This window comes from Pituophis catenifer, unplaced genomic scaffold (genome assembly GCF_029215685.1).
Source record: "Pituophis catenifer annectens isolate HBS135680 unplaced genomic scaffold, rPitCat1.0.hap2 SCAF_1, whole genome shotgun sequence".
NCBI lineage: Eukaryota > Metazoa > Chordata > Lepidosauria > Squamata > Colubridae > Pituophis > Pituophis catenifer.
Genome location: NW_027256881.1, coordinates 344017034 through 344040013, shown reverse-complemented (window position 1 = coordinate 344040013; position 22980 = coordinate 344017034). Strand labels below are relative to the sequence as shown.

At 44.4% G+C, this 22980-nt stretch overlaps 1 protein-coding gene across 1 annotated transcript; it reads right to left on the bottom strand.

Annotated features, from left to right (window-relative positions):
- Positions 1 to 4699: 4699 nt before the first annotated feature.
- On the bottom strand, positions 4700 to 21373 carry YJU2 (YJU2 splicing factor homolog). The gene is made up of 8 exons (XM_070931899.1): positions 21294 to 21373; positions 20762 to 20862; positions 18017 to 18161; positions 16044 to 16178; positions 14302 to 14483; positions 12431 to 12551; positions 8772 to 8934; positions 4700 to 5636 (listed from the first exon to the last, which is right to left on the bottom strand). The coding sequence occupies exons 1-8, from the start codon at positions 21315 to 21317 to the stop codon at positions 5515 to 5517; spliced, it is 993 nt and encodes a 330-aa protein (XP_070788000.1). The 5' UTR covers positions 21318 to 21373; the 3' UTR covers positions 4700 to 5514.
- Between the last annotated feature and the right edge of the window lie 1607 nt (positions 21374 to 22980).

Sequence of the window (22980 nt, the reverse complement as noted above, 5' to 3'; positions counted from 1 at the left end):
GATTTGTTTAATCTCCTCCTTCTCTTTGTCTTCATCTTCCCGTTCTTTCCTTCTCCTCTTTTTCTTCTCTTCTCCTCTTTCCTTTCCTTTCCTTCTCCTCCTCCTTCATCTCCTTCCCCTCCCTTCTTCTTCTCCTCCTCCCCCAACTCCTCCTCTTCTTCTTTTCCTTCTTCTTCTTCTTCAGTTCTGGTTCTTGCTCATCTCAACTACCATCTATTTATTTATATTTAATATTTCTTACTCGCCCGTCTCCCTCAGGGAGAGGCTCCACGGCACACACACACACAAACACAAAAGTTAGTAAAATGGAGCCCAGCTCACTAAACGACCGCATGGCTTAACAATGGAAGTTCCGGTTCCCATTGTGGTCGTAACATCGAGGACTATCTGCCAACACTAGCCAATCTGTCATTTCTAGCGTAGCAACGTTTTGTTGCAATGTTGCCCAGCCAGACGGAAGCAGGGAGGCTCCTGACCTGTTTGCTTCGGACTTTCAACGCTGCGTGTGTCGGCCTGCCAAAAACGTTGCTCGGGAAGCCATCTTGCAGATGGGCTGTGAAGGCCGACAGATGGCCTAGGAACTCAGGAGCTAAAAGGAAACCAGTTTGTTTTCTTGGACCGGTTAGCCAGGCGAACTGGGAGGTTGTATGTTGTTTGTTTGAGCGCCGAGCTTGGCAACTCGGTTGCAAAAATTGCAATCCCCATTCGAGGAGACGTCTTCGGTGCGTTTTGGATTGTGCTTGTCTGGGGCAGCCCTGGCCTTATAAGGAGCATTCGGAGTCGTGGTCTGATTTCGGGTTGTGTCATTGTGAGTGTGAATAGGTTGACTTCGGCGAAGAGGTTGTAAAAAAAATGCTTTCAAAAGGCTCTGAGGATCCCAGCTGAGTTGCATAATCGGTAGAGGCTTTTTTTTCTTTTAAATGCCTCTGACAATCAGGCAACTCAGCTTGGATCGTCAGAGGCATTTAAAAGAAAAAAAGCCTCTGACGATCAGGCAACTCAGCTGGGATCGTCAGAGCCTTTTGAAAGCATTTTTTAACAACCTCTTCACTCTGAACAGGTTGTAGAAAAAATGCTTTTAAAAGCCTTTGACAATCCCAGCTGAGCCGCGCGATCATCAGAGGCTTTTTTTTTTTTTACTTTTAAAAGGATTTTTTCGGCCGAAGAGGTTGTAGAAAAAATGCTTTTAAAAGTAAAAAAAAAAACCTCTGATGATTGTGCAGCTCAGCTGGGCATGAGGGAGGGGGGAGCAGGGATTTTTGCTACCGGTTCTCCGAACCACCCGCCTCCATCGCCACCGGATCAGGTGATCCGGTCCGAACCGGGAGCATTTCACCCTTGCCTCAATCCAAAGCGTACTGAAGACTTCTCCATGAATGGGGATGAAACGTTTGCAACCAAATTGCCAAGCTCGGAGCACATACTAACATCATAACTACCAACCCAAGCTACTACCATGTTTCCCCGAAAATATGACCTACCCCGAAAACAATCCCTAGCCCAATTTTCAAGCCTGTGCCCAATATAAGCCCTACCCCCAAAATAAGCTCCACCCACCATCTGGTTGTACGAGGCGGGGCGAAGGTTTGCAGGGGGTAGAGCCGCTGACGGGCCACAACACCCTGCCCTCCACCCCCCACAAACCTGCTCGCGGCAGGATGCCGCACTGCACAGCACACCGGTGCTGCTTGCACACGCAATGGCACATACCACACAGCCTCCTGCCATGAGTGGTGGCACTGGCGCGATGAGCCATGCGGTGTCTGGCTGCAAGAAGCTGCAGGAACCGGACAGCGGCGCGACGGCTGTCGGGGAGTGGGAGGCCTGGCTGCAGTGGTAAGCGGGTAATGGACATCCCCTGAAAATAAGACCTGGTGCTTATTTGGGAGGGCCAAAAGAAAATAGCACCGGGTCTTATTTTTGGGGAAACACGATAATATTCAAAAACTGGGAGGTCTCTGGGTCGAGCCCCTCCTGCTGCCGGGGAAGAAGGGCTAGGGCAGTGTGTTGTGGCTCCGTTACCTGAGCCTGTGTCATCAGCAGGAGAGGACTCCGAGAGTGAAGGAGAGGAGTTGACAAGGCCTCCCTCTCCAGGACCCTCCTCTCTGGCAACGCCTTCGGTGTCCACCGAAGGGCAAGAGATAGGGCTGGGGCCAAGCACATCCACGCAGCCACAGGTGGACAGTGATGAGGGTAATGAGTCTTGGCTGGATCCTCGGCAGCGTCGCAGAGATAAGCGCGCGCAACAGAAGAAAAGGCGTGCCAGAGATTAGGCTGAGTCACTGGACCACACCCCACAGGATATAAAAGGGGGTGAGGTGGCCATTCAGACTCTGTGACGGACAAAACTAACTACTATCGAGTCACATTGCATCTTTGGAAACAACGTTATCGGACTTGGATTGATTTTACGAAGTGGACAATTCTTGACTGTGGGTATTTTGTTTATTGAGTAAAAGTTCTTGGCAAGCAGCTACTGGGTTGCTGCCAAGCGTCTTATCGGAAGAATTGGTTGTCTGCCAGTTTATTTAACCCCCGGCTGTCTGTTTGTGTCTGTGTGTGAGACGGGGACAGAACACAATGTTTCTCAACCTTGGAAGCTTGAAGATGGGTGGACTTCAACTCCCAGAATCCCCCAGCCAGCAGCGCTGGCTGGGGGATTCTGGGAGTTGAAGTCCACCCATCTTCAAGCTTCCAAGGTTGAGAAACACTGGGCTAGGGGAAATGATGATGGTGGCTGAACTCACTGGCACGAGATGCCTTCGGAGCAGCCACGCAATGCCACAACTTGAATCGTGGATCACGTGCAGTGTGGGCTGCGGGGAGCTAAGCGGAAAGAATGGGTGCACCCTTCTGACCCTGGGTGTTTGCTGAATGACCGTGACTCATTCAGCGAATCACCTCGTCATTAACTGAATCCATGGCCTCACCGACTGTGTGCGTGCGTGCGTTATTATGGATCATCCTCGACTTAATGATCTCAATTGAGCCCAAAATGTCTGTTGCTCTGCAAGACAGTTAAGTGAGTTTTGTCACATTTTATGACCTTCCTTGCCGCAGTTGTTAAGTGAATCGCTGCAGCTCTTAAATTAGGAGCACGGTTGTTAAGCGAATCTGGCTTTCCCGTTGACTTTGCTTGTTAGAAAGTTGCGAATGGGGATCAGATGATCTCGGACACTCCAATCAGCATAAATACATGTAGTCCTCGACTTATGACCCACCATGGAGCCCAAAACTATGTTGCTGAGAGAGACATTTGGTAAATGAACTTTGTCCCATTTTATGACCTTTCTTGCTCCAGTTGTTAAATAAATCACTGCAGTTGTTCAGTTAGGAACACGGTTGTTAAGTGAATCGGCCTTCCACATTGCTTTGTCAGAAGGTCGCAAACAGGGATCGGATGATCTCGGGACACTGCAATCATCATAAATACAAGTAGTCCTCGATTTACAACCGCAATTGAGCCTAAAATTTCCATAGCTGAGTGAGACATTGCTTAAGTGCGTTTTGCATCAACTTACGACTTTTCTTGCCACAGTTGTTAAATGAATCACTGCAGTTGTTCAGCAAATCTGTCTTCCCCACTGTCTTTGCTTGTCAGAAGGTCGCAAAAAGGGGATCCCGTGACCCCGGGACACCTCAACCGTCATAAATGTGAGTCAGTTGCCAAGCATCTGAATTTTGATCAAGTGACCATGGGGATGCTGCAGTGGTCGTTAAGTATGAAAAACGGTCGTAAGTGGGGCTGTTGTTCTGAGCTCCAAGCTTGGCAATTTGGCTGCAAACGTTTTGTCACCATTCGAGAAGACATCGTCGGTGCATTTTGAAGTGGGCTCGTCTGTCAAGAGCATTGGCCTTTCAATACCATTTCATGTGATGCAAATTAGCGTGGATGTTGTTTGTTCGGCTACTTCTGAATCATGGTCTGACTTGTCAGATAAACACTCACACTAATTTGCATCACATAAAAAAAAAAGGTATTGAAAGGGCAGCGCTCTGACAGACGAGCCCAATTCGAAGCACACGGACGACATCTCCTCGAATGGTGACGAAACATTTGCAACCAAATCACCAAGCTCAGCCCAACAGCCCAACTACCAGCCTGAGCTACTTATATTCAGGGATGGGCTCCTGGGGGTTCGGCAGGGTTCGGGCGATCCTCTAGCCAATGATTGCTGGGGTTCGGTAAACCCTCAAATCCCACTCCTGGCTGGCCACGCCCATCCTGCCCCGCCCCTCCCAGGAGTTTCCACGTGACCCATTCATCATTCCAGGTAAGTGCAGGGGCCGTGCAGAGGGTCTGGGAGGGCAAAAAACGGGCCTACCAGAGGTTCCAGAAGTCCGGAAACAGGCCTGTGGGAAGCTGTTTTTGCCCTCCCGGAGGCTCAAGAAAAGCCTCCGGAGTCTGGGGAGGGCAAAAAAATGCCCCCCCCACCGTGGTGCAGGCGGCCGACTAGGCCACACCCACCATGGCCACACCCACCCAGCAATGGGGCAGCAAACCCATTGCTAAAGGATCTGAAGCCCACCCCTGCTTATATTCAAACACATTTCAACGGTCGTAAATCACTTTTCTCAGTGCCGTTGTAACTTCGAACGGGTCCCTAAACGAATGGTGGCAAGTTGAGGACTTACCTGTGCACCGATCTTGCTCGAGAACAGAGGGGAATGAATCCATGAGTTGGCTGTCACAGGGAACACTCTACCAAAGTTGAAATTTATTATTTTTTTTTTTTTACGAACTGCCGTGAGGAAAATGCAGACTTGGCAAAAGTTAAGATTGTGGGGATTCACCCTGTGTGTCCACTAGTCTGGACAGGATCGTCTTCTTCTGAATAACCACTGTTAACATGCCAGGGTAAATTCTGACCTCTTCTGTTTCAGATCCATTAAAATGGCATTTGTCCAACTCAGCAATTTTAAGACGAATTCTGGGAGTTGAAGTCCACACATCTTAAAGTTGCTGGAGTTGAGGAATATCGAGTTAGACAAGAAGAGATGGGGGTGAGAAGATCTATGTAGTCCTTCAAGAGGTCCATTAGGACAGGGGTCCCCAACCCCCTCCCCCCGGGATGCAGCCCACTACCGGGCCATGGTCTATTTGGAATCAGGCCATGCAAGTGGCGGGCTGGATGCACACGCAGGACAATTTGCAGTCGAGCTGCCCGCACATGTGCATGCGTCCTAGCCCCTTAGCATGAGTTGAGCTGCCCTTGCACGCATGCACGCCGGCCTCCCACTCACACCTTCTGTTCACCCCAGCCGGGCTGCCAATACTTGAGAAAGGACACCACTCTCTCAACCAACTTCATCTTGGGGAAAAAAACAAAATAATGCTCTTTGCTCTTCTTGCCGGCCGGGAAAAGTGTTCGCTGGCGGTCTTATCCAGTAGGACATCCCGGATTTCAGCCGGAATGAAAAAGTTTCGCTCCTCAGAAGTGGTGGTGGTGGTGGGGGGGGGGGCTGGAGAAGGTCTTCTTGCAACCCCACAAGTTTTTTTTTTCCCCCAAGAATTCAGTCGCTTTTACTGTCGTCACTGTCTGAGTAAGCCCCCAGAAGGCCGAGGGAAGAGACCCCCATGTTTGAGTTGGGTGGGGTCGCTGTAGAAGCGCCGAGACTGTGCTGTTCTCCAACTCCTAGATGAAGATGTGACAATTCAACAGTTGCAGAAAGACACAAAGGAACTTCGCCAACCCTTCCCAACTCAGACTTCTCAGATCCTGGACTATTGAGCCCATATGCCCCGACCCTTAAGAAAGACAGAAGCTCAGTCCCTTCCCACGAGGGCATCCGAAGGGTAGAGAGATGGTCAATTCCCTTAACAGGAATTTTTGGCATTACGATTCCAACCAAACCCCTTATAAACTAACCCAATACATGTGGTGCTTGATTTATGACGGTAAGTCATGGTGGTTGTAAAGTGGATCGCCCAGCTAACCAACCCGATTTAGCTACAAGTCATCCTTGACTTAAAACCATTCAAAGTTGATGACTTTTTCTTGTGGCGGTCATATAAATGAACCCATGGGGCATTTTGCCACAAAACCCCCCAAAATAAATGCCGGTTGTCAATAGAAACGTCGTAAAAATGTGGTCAGGTGACTGCAGGTTGCCCACTGCCCAAAATGCAGTCACGTGACTGTGGTGATAGGGGGAGTCAGACATTGGAACTGGGTTTAAGCACCTTTTTTGGGGGGGGGGTTCATCTTAATTTTGAAAGGTCGTTAAGCGACCAGTTTTAAATCGAGGACTACCTGTAGTTAAATTCTAATCAAGTTAGGCAGAGTTTTTGCAAGAAAAAGTGAAGTTCAATTGCCACCTGAATCAGGGAGAAGATTAAGGGGATGGCTCCTTGATGCTTTCGATCTTCTGTCTAACTGTCTCTTCATTCAAGGGGAAGTGGCCACATCGATGACACATGAAGGGAATGTCCCTCTGTTTTTGCTCTGCAGAGTTTCACAAGCATCCTTTCTGATTCATCTGTCTGTCTCTCTATTATCTATCTATCTATCTATCTATCTATCTATCTATCTATCTATCTATCTATCTATCTATCTATCATCTATCTACCTCATCTATCTATCTATCTCTCATCTATGTATCTATCTCTATATCTCATCTATCTTTATCTATCTATCTATCTATCTATCTATCTATCTATCTATCTATCTATCTCATCTATCCATTTCTCTATCCATCTCTTTCTCTACCATCTGTCTGTCTATCTATCATCTATCTACTCATAATTTATCTACTGTATATCATCTATCCATCTATTATTTACTATCAATCAATCAATCTAGCTAGCCATCTCTCTATCTATCCATCTCATTACTATTATCTATCACCTATCTATCCATCTCTTTATCTATTGTCTGTCTGTCTGTCTCTATCATCTATCCATTTATCCATCCATCTTTTATCTATCATCTGTCCATCTATTTATCTATTTAGTCAATCTATCATCTATCTCTACGTCTATCTATTCATCTATTCATCTCCCTCTGTTATCTATCTATCTCTTTATTGTGTCTGTCTGTCTGTCTGTCTGTCAATCAATCATGCTGGCTGGGGAATTCTGGGAGTTGAAGTCCACCCATTTTAAAGTTGCCAAGGGTGAGAAACACTGATCTACAACCTGATTCTCGTCCTTTGAAACATCCCACTTCCTCTTTCATTTCAGAAATATTTCCAGACTAAAAATTCAACAGAGACAGAGATGCCAAAAAAGGCAACATAGGCCTCGATTACAAGATCATTTGGAGCACAATTCCTGGTGGATTACAAGGCACGTCCACACTGTCCTGTTGGCAATAATCAAGCCTAGAGTTCAGGAATATCTTGGAACTTTTTCCTGTGATCCCAATTAGCTTACAAATTTAGACTAAGCAGCTGCATGCTGCCCTCTGTTGGAACTAAAGCACTTCACACCATACAGGAAGTCCTCAACTTACAACTATTCACTTAGTGAAGTTACTTTAGACCTGAAAAAAAAATGGCTTACAACTGGTCCTTATCCTTACGACTGTTGCTGCAAGAAAGAGTTGACAGTGCAAAGCAGTATATACTGTATAAACAAAGAGCAAATTTGACACTCCCTTCTAGCACTGATGCTGTAACCTAGTTGGGTCATGAAATGTCTCCAACAAAACCACCAAGCTCAGACAGCACCATCATCTATCAGATCTGTGGGTCTATGTGTGCGCATGCATATGAATGATGAGCAGCTATGCAAAGAGTCTTTGACTCACATCCACAATTGAACCCAAACTGTCTGTTGCTAAGCAAGATACTCGAGTTTTGCCCCATTTTAAGACCTTCCTTGCCACCGTTGTGGAGCGAATCCCTGCAGTTGTAGAGTTAGTAACACGGTTCTTAAGTGAGTCTGGCAGCCCCTTTGCTTGTCAGAAGGCCGCAAAAGGCGATCATGTGACCCCGGGACAATGCAACCGTCGTAAATGTGAGTCGGTTACCAAGTGACCGAATTTTGATCACGTGACCCAGGGGATGCTGCAAATGTGAAAAATGGGTGTGTCACCTTTTTTCAGTGCTGTCGTAACTTCGAATGATCACTAAATGAATGGTTGTAACTTGAGGACTTCCTGCTATCAATCTGAATAAATAAAATCCTGTAATAAAATGCAATAAATAAAGCTAGCATGAGTCTCTATCAGGGATCACTGAGGGCGTCTGTACCAGACAGAAACTCATGTGTCTAATCACACTTGGCCAAATAAAATACGAGCATTGCTCAATTTACAACATTTCATTTAGTGACCGGTCAAAGTTAGAATGGGGCTGGAAAAGCGACTTATAAATTACGACCGTTGCAACATCCCAATGGTCACATGTGATCAAAATTCCGACGCTGGGCAACTGATTCACAGTTATGACGGTTGCAGGGTCACGCGGATCCCCCTTTGCAGCTTTCTGATGAGCAGAGTCGATGGGGAAGCCAGATTCATTTAACAACCGTGGGAACCAATTTAAACTGCAGTGATTCGCTTATAACGACTGTGGCAAGGAAAAGTCGTAGAACGTGGCGAAACTCACTTAGCAAATGTTTCACGTAGTGGCAGAAATTTTGGGCTTAGTTGTGATTGTAAATCGAGGACTATGTGTATTCAACTCAACTCAACTCAACCCAACCCAACCCAACCCAACTCAACTCAACTAACCCAACCCAACCCAACCCAACCCAACCCAACTCAACTCAACTAACCCAACCCAACCCAACTCTTTCTCCCCTGGAGCTGCCTTGTCCTCCTCACCTGCTTCTGATGCTGCCTCTCGGTTTCTTGGTCCATTGGCCGCCCCGGAAATGGGCTTCTTCTTGGCGGTCACCAATCCCGACAGTTGTGTTTTCACCGAGAGTTTTCCCACACTCCGTTCCCAGCTTTCCAGTTTTGGCTTCTTAGCTTGTGGCTCTGAATCCTGGGAAGGAAGGAAATGACACACCAAGGGTTACACTAAAAGCAGCTGTGGTCAAAGTGGACACCATTCCAGCCGTATTGTCAAGTTTCGTGGTCGTCTCGAATAAAATGCATTTCAAACAAAATCTTTGAAGAAAAAACTCCTAGTGAGCACGACATCCTAACATGACTCCAAACGAAGCCAACACTGACTTCCTGACCCCAAACCTTCCCTTTCCGTTCCCCAATTCTCAGCGTCCCATTGGCCCTCTTCCAAATCACTCTCCCCATATCTATTACTTCAGCTCCCAGGAATGTTCCCCCCCTCCCATCTCATCTCCTAGGGGATATTATCTTCAGGGAAAATAAGTAGGTGAGAAGTCAAGCGTCCTCTTGCCACCTGTCCCCTCTTCTCCTTCTTATGTCAGCACTAGAGTAAATGCAGGTTGAAGTGCTGACACGTATATAGTGGTTGTGACACCAAACAATGTAGGGTTGCAATTCCTGGTTTGTGTGTCTCGGTGTCCACTGAAACCACCTGAATTTTTCAATTCAATCAGAATAAATCTGGAGGGGACCTTGGAAGTCTTCTAGTCCAGCTCCCTACTCAAGCAGGAGAACCTATGCCATTTCAGATAAGTGACTGTCTAGACCCGTGATGGCGAACCTACGGCACGCGTGCCACAGGTGGCACGCGGAGCCATATCAGTGGGCACGCCAGCTCAGCTCTGGGGCGCATGCACACGCCAGCCAGCTGATTTTCGGGCCTTCTGGGCCCACCAGAAGTAGGGAAACAGGCTGTTTCCTGCCTCTGGAGGGCCGGGGGGTGGGGGTGGGGGTGGGGGAAGGCCCGTTTTTCTTTCTTACCTGGCTCTATATGCATCTGGGAAGGGCAAAAACAGCCTTTCCCACCCCCTTGGATGCCCTACAGAGGCTGAAAGGGCCCATTTCCAGACTCCCGGTGAGACAGGAAGTGATGTTTTTTCCTGTCCCCAGCCTCCAGAGACTCTTAAGAGAGGCTCCTAGAGACTCCTGGAGAGGCTCCTAGAGAGGTTCTGGAGGCTGGGGATAGCAAAAAATGTCACTTCCTGTCCCACCGAGAGTTGGGAAATGGGCCCTTTCAGCCTCCGTAGGGCCTCCAAAGGAATGGGAAAGGCTGTTTTCGCTTTTCCCAGATGCATAGAGAGGATCTGGAACCAGGTAAGAAAGAAAAACAGGCCTACCAGGCCATCATGCAGCAGGAGCGGGGGTGGGTGGGGTTGTGTGCGCATGCGCGTGGACACATGCACGCGCGACTCTCCCCCGTCCCCCCCCTCTCCTGGCACGCGATGGCAAAAAGGTTAGCCATCACTGGTATAGACTCTTCTTAAAAACCTCCAGTGATGGAGCACCCACAACTTCTAGTGGCAAGCTGTTCCACTGGTTAATTGTCCTCACTGTTAGGAAGTTTCTCCTAAATTCCAGGTCGCTTCTCTTCTTGATTAGTTTCCATCCATTCTTCTTATCCTGCCTTCAGGTGCTTTGGAGAATAGGTTGAGCCCCTCTTCTTTGGGGCAGCCCCTCAAATACTGGAATACTGCTATGTCACCCCTAATTCTTCTTTTCTCTAGACTCACCATACCCAATTCCTCCAACTGTTCTTCATCTGCGTTTTAACAAACTGCATCACTGTTTGGTTTGGTGGCAGCAGTGCCTCAGATAGAAAGTCCATACAGAGAGTGGTAAGGACAGCAGAGAAGATTATAGGAAGCTTGCTTCCCGTTATTCAGGATTCTGCTGTGCTTAGAGCTCCAAGCATTGTTAGAGTCCCCGTATACCCACTTCATGGTCTGTTTTGTTGCTCCTTTCTGGAAGGAGGTTTCAAAGTATTTCTAGCAGGACTACCAGATTCTGTAACAGCTTTGTTCCCTATGCCATCCATCTGGTAAACTCTCAGGATTCATTTCTCTCATCACGTACACGTATACATCCAAACTAGACTATGTTGTTTCCCTGGGTCATATAATAATATATGTGGGTATATGCATTATTTATTTATTCATTTATTTATTCATTCATTCTGTCCTGGTTATGCGGTGTATATTGGAGGTGGAGGCCCTTTGAGAGCTGTAGGCAATGAAATTTCATTTTAATGTATGCTGATCAGTGTACATTCAAAGTGACAATAAAGTTATTGTAAGTCTAATGTTTTAGTCTCCAGGCCTTTAATCATCTTAGTTGTCCTTCTTTGCACTTTTTCCAAAGTCTCAACTTTTTTTTCAGGGGATTTGATCAGATCAGGATTAAAGATTTCCACTCTGAGCAAATTTTGTATGAGCAAGGTGCGTGGGCATACACACAAACACACACAAACAAAAAAAAAACCTCTTGAGATCTGATGTTTGTTCTACCTACAGGTATCCCTCTATCAGCTTATCAACTCTTTGTCTAGCAACTCTTCGAAGTTACAAAGGGGCTGAAAAAAAGGGACTTATGACTGGTTCTCCCACTTACGACCATGACAGTATCCCCACGGCCATGCTGCGATAGCGATCTGGGTGCATGGCAACCGGCTCACACTTACGACAGTGGCAGAGTCCTGCGGTCACGAAATTGCCATCGGTGACCTTTCCCAGCGGGCTTCCAACAAGCGAACTCAATGCAGGTAGTCCTCGAGTTACGACCACAACCGAGCCCAAAATTTCGGTGGCTGAGCGAGACGGTTGTTAAGTGAGTTTTGCCCCATTTTTACCACCTTTCTGGGCACAGTTGTAAAGTGAATCACTGCAGTTGTCCAGCTGGTCATTAAGTGAATCTGGCTTCCCCCATTGACTCTGCTTGTCACAAGTGGGGATCACGTGACCACGGGACACTGCAACCGTCATAAATACGAGTCAAATTGCCAAGCGTCTGAATTTTGACCATGGGGATGCTGCAAAAATGGTAAAACTCTCTTAACTGGCTCACATTGTAACAGTCAATTTCAGTCATAAGTTGAGGACAACCTGCGCACGCATGCACACACACACACACACACACACACACACACACACACACACACACACAGAGTCGGTGTGGGGCATGGATTTGAATTTTCCCCCATTTTACGACCTTTTCGCCACAGTTGTTAAACGAATCACCGCAGTTGTTAAATGACTAACACGGTTGTTAAGTGAATCTGGCTCCCCCCCCCAATTGACTTTGCTTGTCAGAAGGTCGCAAAAGGGGATCGTGTGACCCAGGGATGCTACAACCGTCGTAAATCTGAGTCAGTGGCCAAGCATCTCAAATTTGATCATGTGACCATGGGGACACTGCAAAATGTGAAAAATAATCATGTTATCTTCTACAATGCTATTGCAACTTCGGTCATTAAACGAATGGCTGTAAGTCAAGGACTACCTGTAGAAGGTACTTTGGAGATCGCCCAGTCTGCGGCCTCACTGCTCAAGGCAAGAGGAGACCCCCGTGAAGAGGGACAATCCTTCTCCATGACATCAGCCAACCTCTTGGAGATGCTCAGAGGACTCCTTCCATACCTGTTGCAGGATGTCAGTGGGCTTCCCTTTTGCAAGTGGTTTTGGCCGAGCTGGAGGGAGGTCTTCTTCTGAATCGGAATCTTCCAGCAGCCTCCGGCTTTGGGCTTGCTCCAGCATGGATCTGGGTGAGAAAGAAGAGGGGGAAAGAGATATGTGGGTCGGCAACTGACAGGGAAGAGAGCGTGAGGAGGGAGTTCAAAAACAGAGATACAGTCATCGCATGCTGTTCTGCCCCAGCTACGGACCCCAAAGAACACAGCACACACAAATAACTCAAGTCTTTTTCAAAACAAAGGCTGTTAATAAACTTTCTTAACAGCCTACAAGAAACCAAAGACAAAGTAATCACAATCTTACTAAGGTTGGCAGAAAGCCCAGAAACAATTTGCAGAGAATCCAGACGCGAAGGAGAATGAACTAAAGTTGTTCCCTACAAATTGCTTCAGTCGGCGTTCCTCCTTAAATAGGCTAAGGGAGCAGCCAATTAGCCCCAAGCCCTACTCTCGAGGAGACCTCCTCCTCCTGAGTAGCCACTCCGGCCTTTTGGCAGCCCTGCGTGCCCGAGCATTGAGGAGAGGCTCCTCCTCTTTGTCCTCTCCACTGGAAGGAGCCTCTGGAGGTTCTGAAGGCCCTGGCTGAATCCCTGCCTCTGGCACCACATCTTCTCCAGCCTCCTCACTGTCCGACTCGAGCGCCGGCTGCATAGGCTGCTGGCGCAGCACCACACTAGCCCCCTCGCTGTCAGAATCAGCTACAATCCGCACAGGCCGCTGACGGGCCACAACACATGGTAGGAAACAAAACCCCAATTAAGGAAGTCCCAAATATGCTTTTTTTTCAAGAGGCAACTGGACTTTTGGGTTTTTCTTGGAAGACATTTCGCTTCTCATCCAAGAAACTTCTTCAGTTCTGACTGGATGGTGGGTAATGGAAGGATTTATACTCCTTCCAGGCAGCTGGTTGTTTGCATTCTTTGAGTGAGTCATTGAGGCCACCTGTCAAAAACTGAACAGCCCTCTCTCAATAGAAGGGGAGGGATACGACATCATCTATCTCCAGTCTACAACAGAGTCCTTTCAGTAGTTCCAAGGCGGCTCCATACCCATTTGCACAACTCAGGTGACCCGAGGGCACAGATAAACCTCCAAGTGGCCTCAACGACTCTCTCAAAGGATGCAAATGTCCAGTTGTCTGCAATGAGTATCAATCCTTCCATTCCTCACCATCCAGTCAGAGCTGAAGAAGCGTCTTATTCAAAGAAAAACAAAGACAATCCAATTGCCTCTTGAAAAAGCATCTCTGGGACAACCATGACCTGGATGACTGAGAATCTCCATTGACACCCAATCAAGGAACTACCAACTCAGACAAATAAGCTAAGAGTAAACAACAGCCCAATCAAAAAACACTCCCACCAACACTGACAGGGCAAGCCACTAGAATATAAATATAAATTGAGAGCAAATCTCTACTAGCACTGAGGATGTTATCTAACTGGGCCATGAAACGTCCACTAGAAAGCAAGCTCAAGAGCACCAAGGACCTCCAAGTTTTTGTTTGTTTTTCTGAAAAAAAAAAAACTTCTTCACATAAGTTAGCATGGACCTGTAGAATCCATAGCCACGAAACATGGTGATGGCCTCCAACTCTGATGGCTTCCAGGCACACTGGAGGAATTCATGGAGAACCTATCTATCAAGGGCTATCAACTGGGAAGCCTCTGTATTCTCTGTGGATTGGGACAGCAGAAGTCCAATGAGCACCGGTTGCTGGTGGATACTAGTGGGAGATAGTCTTAGAGGACACATCAAAGATCCCAATAAAAAAAAAATAGCAAGGGCAGATCCCGGGACAAGATTCTTGAGGCTCACTTCATTTCCTGCTCGTCTTCCTCCAATTCCCGCTGCTTCTGCTCTTCCTCAAACTCTTTGTACTGATGCAACATGGATTCAAAGTCCACGTTGGCCTGGCGCTGGTTGAGTTCTTTCAGCTCCTGCAGGTTTTCCAAAACTTCCATCTCTAGTTTGGAATCCTTGGTTCGGTTTTCCAAAACCTGGAAAGATTAAAGAAAACAGAAATGGGTTAGGACTCGGTGGGTAGTTAGTTAGAACTAAGAGTTAGAACTGAGGAAGGTTCTTGGGTGAGAAGCGAAATGTTTTCAAAGAAAGAAAGAAAAAAAACCACAAGAAAATCCAGAAGCCTTTGGGAAATCCAGCTGTGGGATGAGAACAAGAGACCTAAAAGCAAACATCTGCTTATTTTCGGTGTTTATTTTTCTTTTCTTTTCTTCTGGTCTGGCTCTTTCAGAAGGGAGAATGAGAATCAGTAGCGGCCAATCACCAGGAGATGGTGAGTTCTAGAACTGACTTGGGCATGAAAACCAGCTGGGTGGCTCTGGGCCAATCACCAGGAGACAGGGAATTCTAGTTCCACCTTAACCATGAAAGCTGGCTGGGTGACTTTGGGCCAAACACCAGGAGACAATGAGTTCTAGTCCCGCTTTAGGCATGAAAACCAGCTGGGTGACTTCGGCCCAATCACTAGGAGATGGTGAATTCTAGTCCTCCCTAAGGCAGCAAAGCCGGCTGGGCGACTGGGCCAATCACCAGGAGATGGTGAGTTCTAGTTCCACCTTAGGTATCAAAGCCAGCTGGGTGATTCTGAGCCAATCACCAGGAGATGGTGAGTTCTAGTCTTACTTTAGGCAGGAAAGCTATCTGGGGGACTTTGGGTCAATCACCAGGAGATGGTGAGTTCTAGTCCTGTCTTAGGCATCAAAGCCAGCTGAGTGATTCTGAGCCAATCACCAGGAGATGGTGAGTTCTAGTCTTACTTTATTGATTGGTTCGATTTACATGCCGCCCTTCTCCGGAGACTCAGGGCGGCTTACAATGCGTTAAGCAATAGCCTTCATACTTTTGTATATACCTGCTTAGTAGGGCTTTTGCCCCCCCCCCAGTGGTGTTCTTTTTTTATACAAAGTCAGCTTATTGCCCCCACAATCCAGGTCCTCATTTTATGTACCTCGAAAGGATGGAAGGCTGAGTCAACCTTGAGCCTGGTGAGATTTGAACTTGCACTAATTGCAGGCAGCTGGTGCTAGTTAACAGTACTTTAGTCTGCTGCGCCACCAAGGCTCTTAGGCAGGAAAGCTATCTAGGGGACTCTGGGTCAATCACCAGGAGATGGTGAGTTCTAGTCCCACCTTAGACATCAAAGCCAGCTGGGTGATTTTGGGCCAGTCACACTCTTTCAGCTCAATCCACCTCACAAAGTTGCTGTTATGGGGAAAATAGGAAGGTCTCCTGGCTATGTTCACTGAGTTATTTATAAAACCTATAAAGGCAGGAAATAAAAGAGTTGCCGAGTGCCCAAAATTTGGTCACATGATTGCGGTATGTTTGTGTGTCCCCTCTGTCTGCCATAGCTTCAAATGGTCACTAAGCAAGCGGTCATAAGTGGAGGAACATACCTACAGGAATATATAAAAACAACCAGGCAAAGCTATCCAATTCTCCCAAGTACTGAGTTCCTGCTCTTCCACAGTCGATTTAGACAAAAAAGGTAGAATAAAATTTCCTTTCCAGGCAAAGGATTGGTTAAATAACCCCACCTTCATGGGGTTATTCAGCTCTTCGTCTTCTCTTTCCTTCTGCAAGCGTTTTTCTTCTTCTTCCAGCAGCTTCTCGGCCTGGAAGTTTCGGGTGGCTCCATGCTCCATGGCATAATCTGTGTTTTCAGGGTCTGTCTGAAGGGAGAATAGGACAAAGAGAGGACAGGTTTAATTCTCTGATCTGTAACTACCTGTTACTACCAACCTGCCTTCCATTGAGGACCTGTATACTGCAGGAGGGGTCCTGCAGGAGAGGGCTGTGAAAATATTTACAGACCCCTCATATCCTGGACATAAACTGTTTCAACTCCTACCCTCAAAATAACACTATAGAGCAGAGGTGGGCAACTATGGCCCTTTTATGACTCGTGGACTTTAATTCCCAAAATTCCTGAGCTAATGTGGCTGGCTTAGGAATTCTGGGAGTTGATGTCCACAAGTCATAAAAGGGCCATAGTTGCCCACCCCTGCTATAGAGCACTGCACACCAGAACAACTAGACCCAAGGACAGTTTTTTCCCGAACGCCATCACTCTGCTAAACAAAAAATTCCCTCAACACTGTCAAACTATTCACTAAATCTGCACTACTATTAATCTTCTCATCGTTCCCACCACCCATCTCTTCCCACTTATGACTGTATGACTGTAACCTTGTTGCTGGTATCCTTACGATTTATATTGTTTCCTTATATGATTTGATTGCTTGTTTGTACCCTATGACTATCATTAAGTGTTGTACCTTATGATTCTTGACGAATGTATCTTTTCTTTTATGTACAGTGAGAGCGTATGCAACAAGACAAATTCCTTGTGTGTCCAATCACACTCGGCCAATAAAGAATTCAATTCCAATTCCTATTCCTATTCCTATTCCTATTCCTATTCTATTCTAACTGGAAAGGCTGAAGCCAAGGAGGATCTGCTGCTCTAATGAACTGGTTGAGTCACAAACTTTACACCGGATAGCAACAATTGAAAATCTAGGGAGCCGGCTAAAGAAACTTGTTAGTCAGAAGTGACCCAGCAATAAAACCCAGTTAATAGAAGCCATCATTCAATCTTGGTTTCACATTAGAACAGCTGCAGAACTAAAAGACTTGGTTCACTCCATGGGAAGACGTTGTAAGGCCATAATTCATGCTAAAGGTTACCTAACTATTAACTGCTGTGATAATTTTTGTGTATCTCATTTTCTCTATGGTGATAATGTATGTACATCTCATTTTTTCTACGTGTTTCACTTTTCTTCTTTTTACTGTAACTGCTATTCTAATAACAAATCCTTCATAAAATTTTTTGCATTACATTCTTGATTAAATTATCTTTCCATTGATATATAATTTTATGGTACTACTCTAAAAAAAAGTGGTGTTATTAGCTAGTTTTAGAAAATACACAATGAAGGTTATCACAATTTTGGCCACTACTGTACAATGCATACGTAAATGTTAGAAGTTGAAAGATTATCATGAATACCTAAACAGTATTATCATTGTTGTTAGTATTGTGTATAAAGTAAATTGACCCAGACAATGCACTGTTCCGAAATGGCATAGGGTCTTCTGCTCGAGCAGGGGGTTTGTTTGTTTGTTGATTTGTTGATTTATTGATTTATTATTTATTTATTTATTAAATTTCTATACCGCCCTTCTCCCGAAGGACTCAGGGCGGTGAACAGCCAGAAGATAAAACACAGAAATACAAAAATTTAAAATAGATTAAAAACGAATTAAATAATTTGTCTGAATTTAAAATACCCCATAATTTAAACAGATTAAAATTTGTATTTAAAATTTATATTTAAAAGGGGAGAAGATTTAGGCCACGCCAGCTTGATGAAATAAAAAAGTTTTAAGCGCGCGACGGAAGGTGTGCAGATCCGGGTTAGACTAGAAGACCTCCAAGGTTCCCTCCAACTCTATTATTTTATGTTCTAGGTTGGAAGGGAAGAGAGACCTAAAGAAGTTTTACCTTGAACGTGATTTCCGCCAGGCAGCGTGTGCATTTGATGTAAAACCGGAAGATGGGAAGTCCCAAATAAGATTCATTCTGGACTGTCTCTTTCCGGGCGTTAAATTTTTTGCCTTTGTAAATGTACTCGCCGCACGTCTTGCACCTACAAGATTGAAAAGATCTCAAGAAATGCAATTTCTCAACCTTCATCTGTTTCCAGACCTTTTTTCACCCTCCCCATGGAGGTTTATGTACAATTCGCCTTGCGGGCTCAGTCTATTTACTATTGCTGGTAGAAGCAAGTCAGGAGCCGTCAGCAGAAATTGTGTATACCGTATTTTCTGAAAAAAATGGGCCGAAAAAAGCCTCAAAAACAGGCTGAAAAAAGCCTCAAAAACAGGCCAAAAAAGCCCCCAAAACAGGCCAAAAAAAGCCTCAAAAACGGGTTGAAAAAGCCTCAAAAACAGGCTGGAAAAGGGCTAAAAATGGGACATGTGGAGGCCAAAAACTTTTTTGTTGTTTTCCTCTTCTAAATTTAGGTGCGTCTTATTGTCAGGTGCATCTTATAGTCCGAAAAATACGGTAGATAGTCCTTGACTTACGACCACAACTGAGCCCAAATTTCTGTTGCTAAGCAAGACAGTTGTGAACTGAGTTTTACCCCATTTTGCGCCCTTCCTTCCAAAAGCTGGTAAGTGAATCACTGCAGCTGTTAAGTTAAGTTCTTAACCGTGTTAAGAACACGGTTGTTAAGTGAATCTGGCTTCCCCATTGACTTTGCTTGTCAGGTGGTCGCAAAAGGGGATCACGTGACTCCAAGACAGTGCAACCACCATAAATACATGCCAGTTGTCAATCATCCAGATTTTGATCACATGACCATGGAGATGCTGTGACGGTTCTGTGAAAAATGGTCGTACTATTACAACTTCAAACAGTCACTAAATGAATGGTTGCAAGTCAAGATTTAGTGGTAATGATGAGTAAAGGAACAATCTCTACTGTAAAAAGAGCTTTTACAAAATCGTTTCCCATTTAAAGTGTCTTCACCTCAATCTGCTTTTTTTTATAATTTTTTTTTTTTTTTTTAAGACAGACAAACATTTAATACATCAATCCTCCTTTCTCTGTGACGCCTCGGTGTTATCTTCTAGTCTTCTTTTCCATCTTCCATGAGTTTCTTCTATCTTCACATTCTTCCAAACTATTCTAACATTTTTTATTTTTATTTTTTTTATTATTGAATTTCTATACCGCCCTACTCCCGAAGGACTCAGGGCGGTGCACAGCCATGAAATAAAACACATAGATATACAAAATTTAAAATCGAATAAAATGAATTAAATAAATTTGGCTGAATTAATACCCGTAATTTAAGATACCCATATTTTAAAATACATTAAAAATTTAGAATTTACACTTAAAAGGGAGAAGATTTAGGCGAGGCCAGCTTGATGAAATAAAAGCGTCTTTAACTCGCGGCGGAAGGTGCGCAGATCCGGAATTTCATTTCTAAATCAATATTATAGTCATCATTTGTACAGAATTATAGTATCAATCATTTATATCTCTTTTCCAACCAACTATAAAAATAATTCCATGTTTTAAAATATTCTGATTCCTCCTTATCTCTAATCATCAAAGTTAGTTTATTCATTTCTGCACAGTCTAAAAATTTTTTCATTACTTCTTCTTCCAAGGGTATTTTCTCTGATTTCCAATTTTGAGCATACACAATTCTTGCAGCTGTTATTACTTATCAATCTGCTTTTTGAATACAGGCAATCTTTGACTTACGATTCACAACTGAGCCCAAAATGTATGTTGCTAAATGAGACAGTTGTTAAGTGAGCTTTGCCCCCATTTTACTTTCTTGCCAGTTGTTAAGTGAATCACTGCAGTTAAAGTAGTAACACAGTTGTTAAGGGAATCTGATCTCCCCATTGACTTTGCTTGTCAGAAAGTCCCAAAAAGGGATCTCATGAGCCCGGGACACTGCAACCATCATAAATATGAGTCAGTTGCCAAGTATCGGAATTTTGATCACATGACCCACAGAGATGCTGCAATGGCCGTGTGAAAAACAGTCATAAGTCACTTTTTTCGGTTTCGTTGTAACTTCGAACGGTTACTATATGAATTGTTGTAAGTCGAGGATTACCTTGTAGACAGAATGCTAAAAGAAAAGCTGAAACAGCCACTCATGGTGACTATGTGTTTGCATGTCCTGCACTCATGGTTAAGACAATCATGATTTACACATCGGTTCATATTTTTGAACCGCAATGGCTGGTTTTTACAATGGCTGGTTTTTACATCTCATGGGTCCAAGAGCTTTAAGAATCAGATTCAACAATAGCTGGATTCAAGAAGTATCGTGGTTTAGCACAATGGGCAAACCAGGCCAATATGTTTACTTCCTATCAGGCAGCAGCTTTAACCCTGGAGTGCAGATATCTGCAACATTCTTTTATTGCAGTATTTCCAACCTTGGTAGCTTTAAGATGGGTGGACTTCAACTCCCAGAATTCCCCAGCCAGCTTGGAATATAATTTCCTTACTTTTGCTCTTGAATTTTCCTTTGAAAGCAAAGTTATAAACATAAACTATTAACATTTTTTCATCCTTATGGCCCTTTTTTCAGATTGGCCAGATTTTCCAAATTTGCCCTTTATTATTTCCAAGAAAATAGGATCGTCTCACCTTTAACTCATTTCAGAAATTGAATATTCCCCAAAGAAACAGAATTTAAGCATCTCTTACCGCATGTTAAAGGGAGCCATAAGCCGGACCACATATTGCCTGTCCTTTGGAAGTTTAAGCTTAGGGATTTTAGATGGATCGAAATCTGGAGGGTAGTATTTCTAGAACGCCCAAAAATAAAAATAATTGAAATTACTTTTGCCTTTTTTTTTTCAATTTTATTTTAGTCAAAAGATTAAAACACAAACTCCAAAAGAAAAAAAAAATCAAACCAACAAAACAAGACAAAAACATTAAAATAGTGAATTAAAAAAAACAAAAGACTAAAACACATATTAACTCCCAATTTTCAATTTTAAAAAATTGAAAAAAAAAGAGACAAAAAAAGAAATAACTGATCATTTATTAATATCAACAGCCTAGGCAGCCCCAAGACCTCAGTGGATCCCAGCAGATCCTTAATTAAATAAGCTGAAAAATCCACTTGCATAGTTTGGCCTATTTACAACAACCCTGCGAGGTAGGCCACCACCCCATTCCAAGCCCCCAACCGCCCCCAACCATGTTTTTCCGCCCCTTTCCTTTCACTCACGTTTAACACTTTCCTTTCCGACATTTTGCCCCTTCGCGGTTGTTCCCAGTCGCCGGGAAACTCTCCCCAAACACCGCCACTTCCCGGATTCCCAACTCGTTCCGCCTCCTTCGCTACTATTGGCTATCAAACGTCGGAACGGATCAGAAGGCGCATCTTATTGGTCTATTTGACGGTCAGTCAATAGTCATCCCCGCCCTAACCGTCGCGCGTCTATTAACCAGCGCCCAGCGTGCCTGTTTCTGTCGCGTCGTTTGTCCTGCCCTAAAATACTCCGTTGGGGAAACAAAGATCTGGCATTGGTAGTTCCGGGGCTGAAGAATGATGAGCTAGGTTGAATAGAAGTTATTAAAGGCCTTTCATAAAATATTATGCGCATTAAATATTCATCACCTCTATTAAATATTTAATACTTCGAAATATCGAAGGCTCCTTTTTTAATTAAAAAGCGAAATTGCTTGGGGGATAAGGCTTATTAGATGTTTGGTACTTTTTACATAGGACAGAACCCTAAAATAATTTTCATTGCAACCTGTATAATAGTTAATAATGATAATTATTGCTCCATGCTCAGAGTTTTCTTCCATCCTCCCAAGCTGAGTTTATTTATGTCTTATCTTTAAGATGTATATATTGCCTTTCCAATCCAGTTATCCCAAATAGCTTATGAAATTTTTTGTTATAACTTGAATTTTTAAATGCCAACTAAGTACAGCCACTAAATCAGTGGTGAAATTCAATTTTTTTTTTAGTACCAGTTCTGTGGGGGAGGCTTGGTGAGCGTAGTGTGTTGTGGTTTGGTGGGCATGGCAGGGGAAGGATACTGCAAAAACTCCATTCCCACCCCACTCCAGGGGAAGGATACTGTAAAATCCACATTCCCTCCCCACTCTGGGACCAGCCAGAGGTGGTATTTGCTGGTTCTCCGAACTACTCAAAATTTCTGCTACCGGTTCTCCAGAACCTGCTGGATTTCACCCCTGCACTAAATGTAAGCATACAATAGGTATAATGATGCATGACAGTAGAGAAATGAAGACCATTAAACCAACTCTTGTATTTATTTATTTATATTTCATTATTAAATTTATATGCTGCTCATGTTGTCCAAAGCGGTTCACTTATTAAATACCAACTAACCAATTTCTTTGGTGATTTCTCTGCATTTAAGGTACGAGGGCCTCTAAGCAGCCATCTTCATCCTTACCAGAAAAGAAATAAGGCTTTGAAGCCGAAAAGTAGCAAAAAAGAAAATGATCTTGAAAATATATAGTTATTTTTCTCTGACTGGAGACAAAATTTGTTCGTGATAATGTAGGGAAACAATAATATAGAATATAAAATACTGATATACTAGATTTAGTAAAAGCTTGTTATTCTGTAATCATTAGGTTCCTGTAACATATATATTGTGCTTTTGTATCACATATATTATTCCTTTCTATTTGTATCTCCTGTTACAAACATATTGTCATTAGGCCTCTGAAATGTATCTGGTATTTGTCAAACGTATGTCCCTGCCATTTGACCTGCTCATATCAATCTCTTTCTGTGCCACCTAAAAACATGGTACGTATCTGTTGGAACTCCAGCCATCAACAAAGGGGTAATTTACATCTCAATCCTAATTTATGTCTGATCTTGGTAAGATCTGGTCTTCAGGAGCCAGGCACTAAGTGTCCAATTA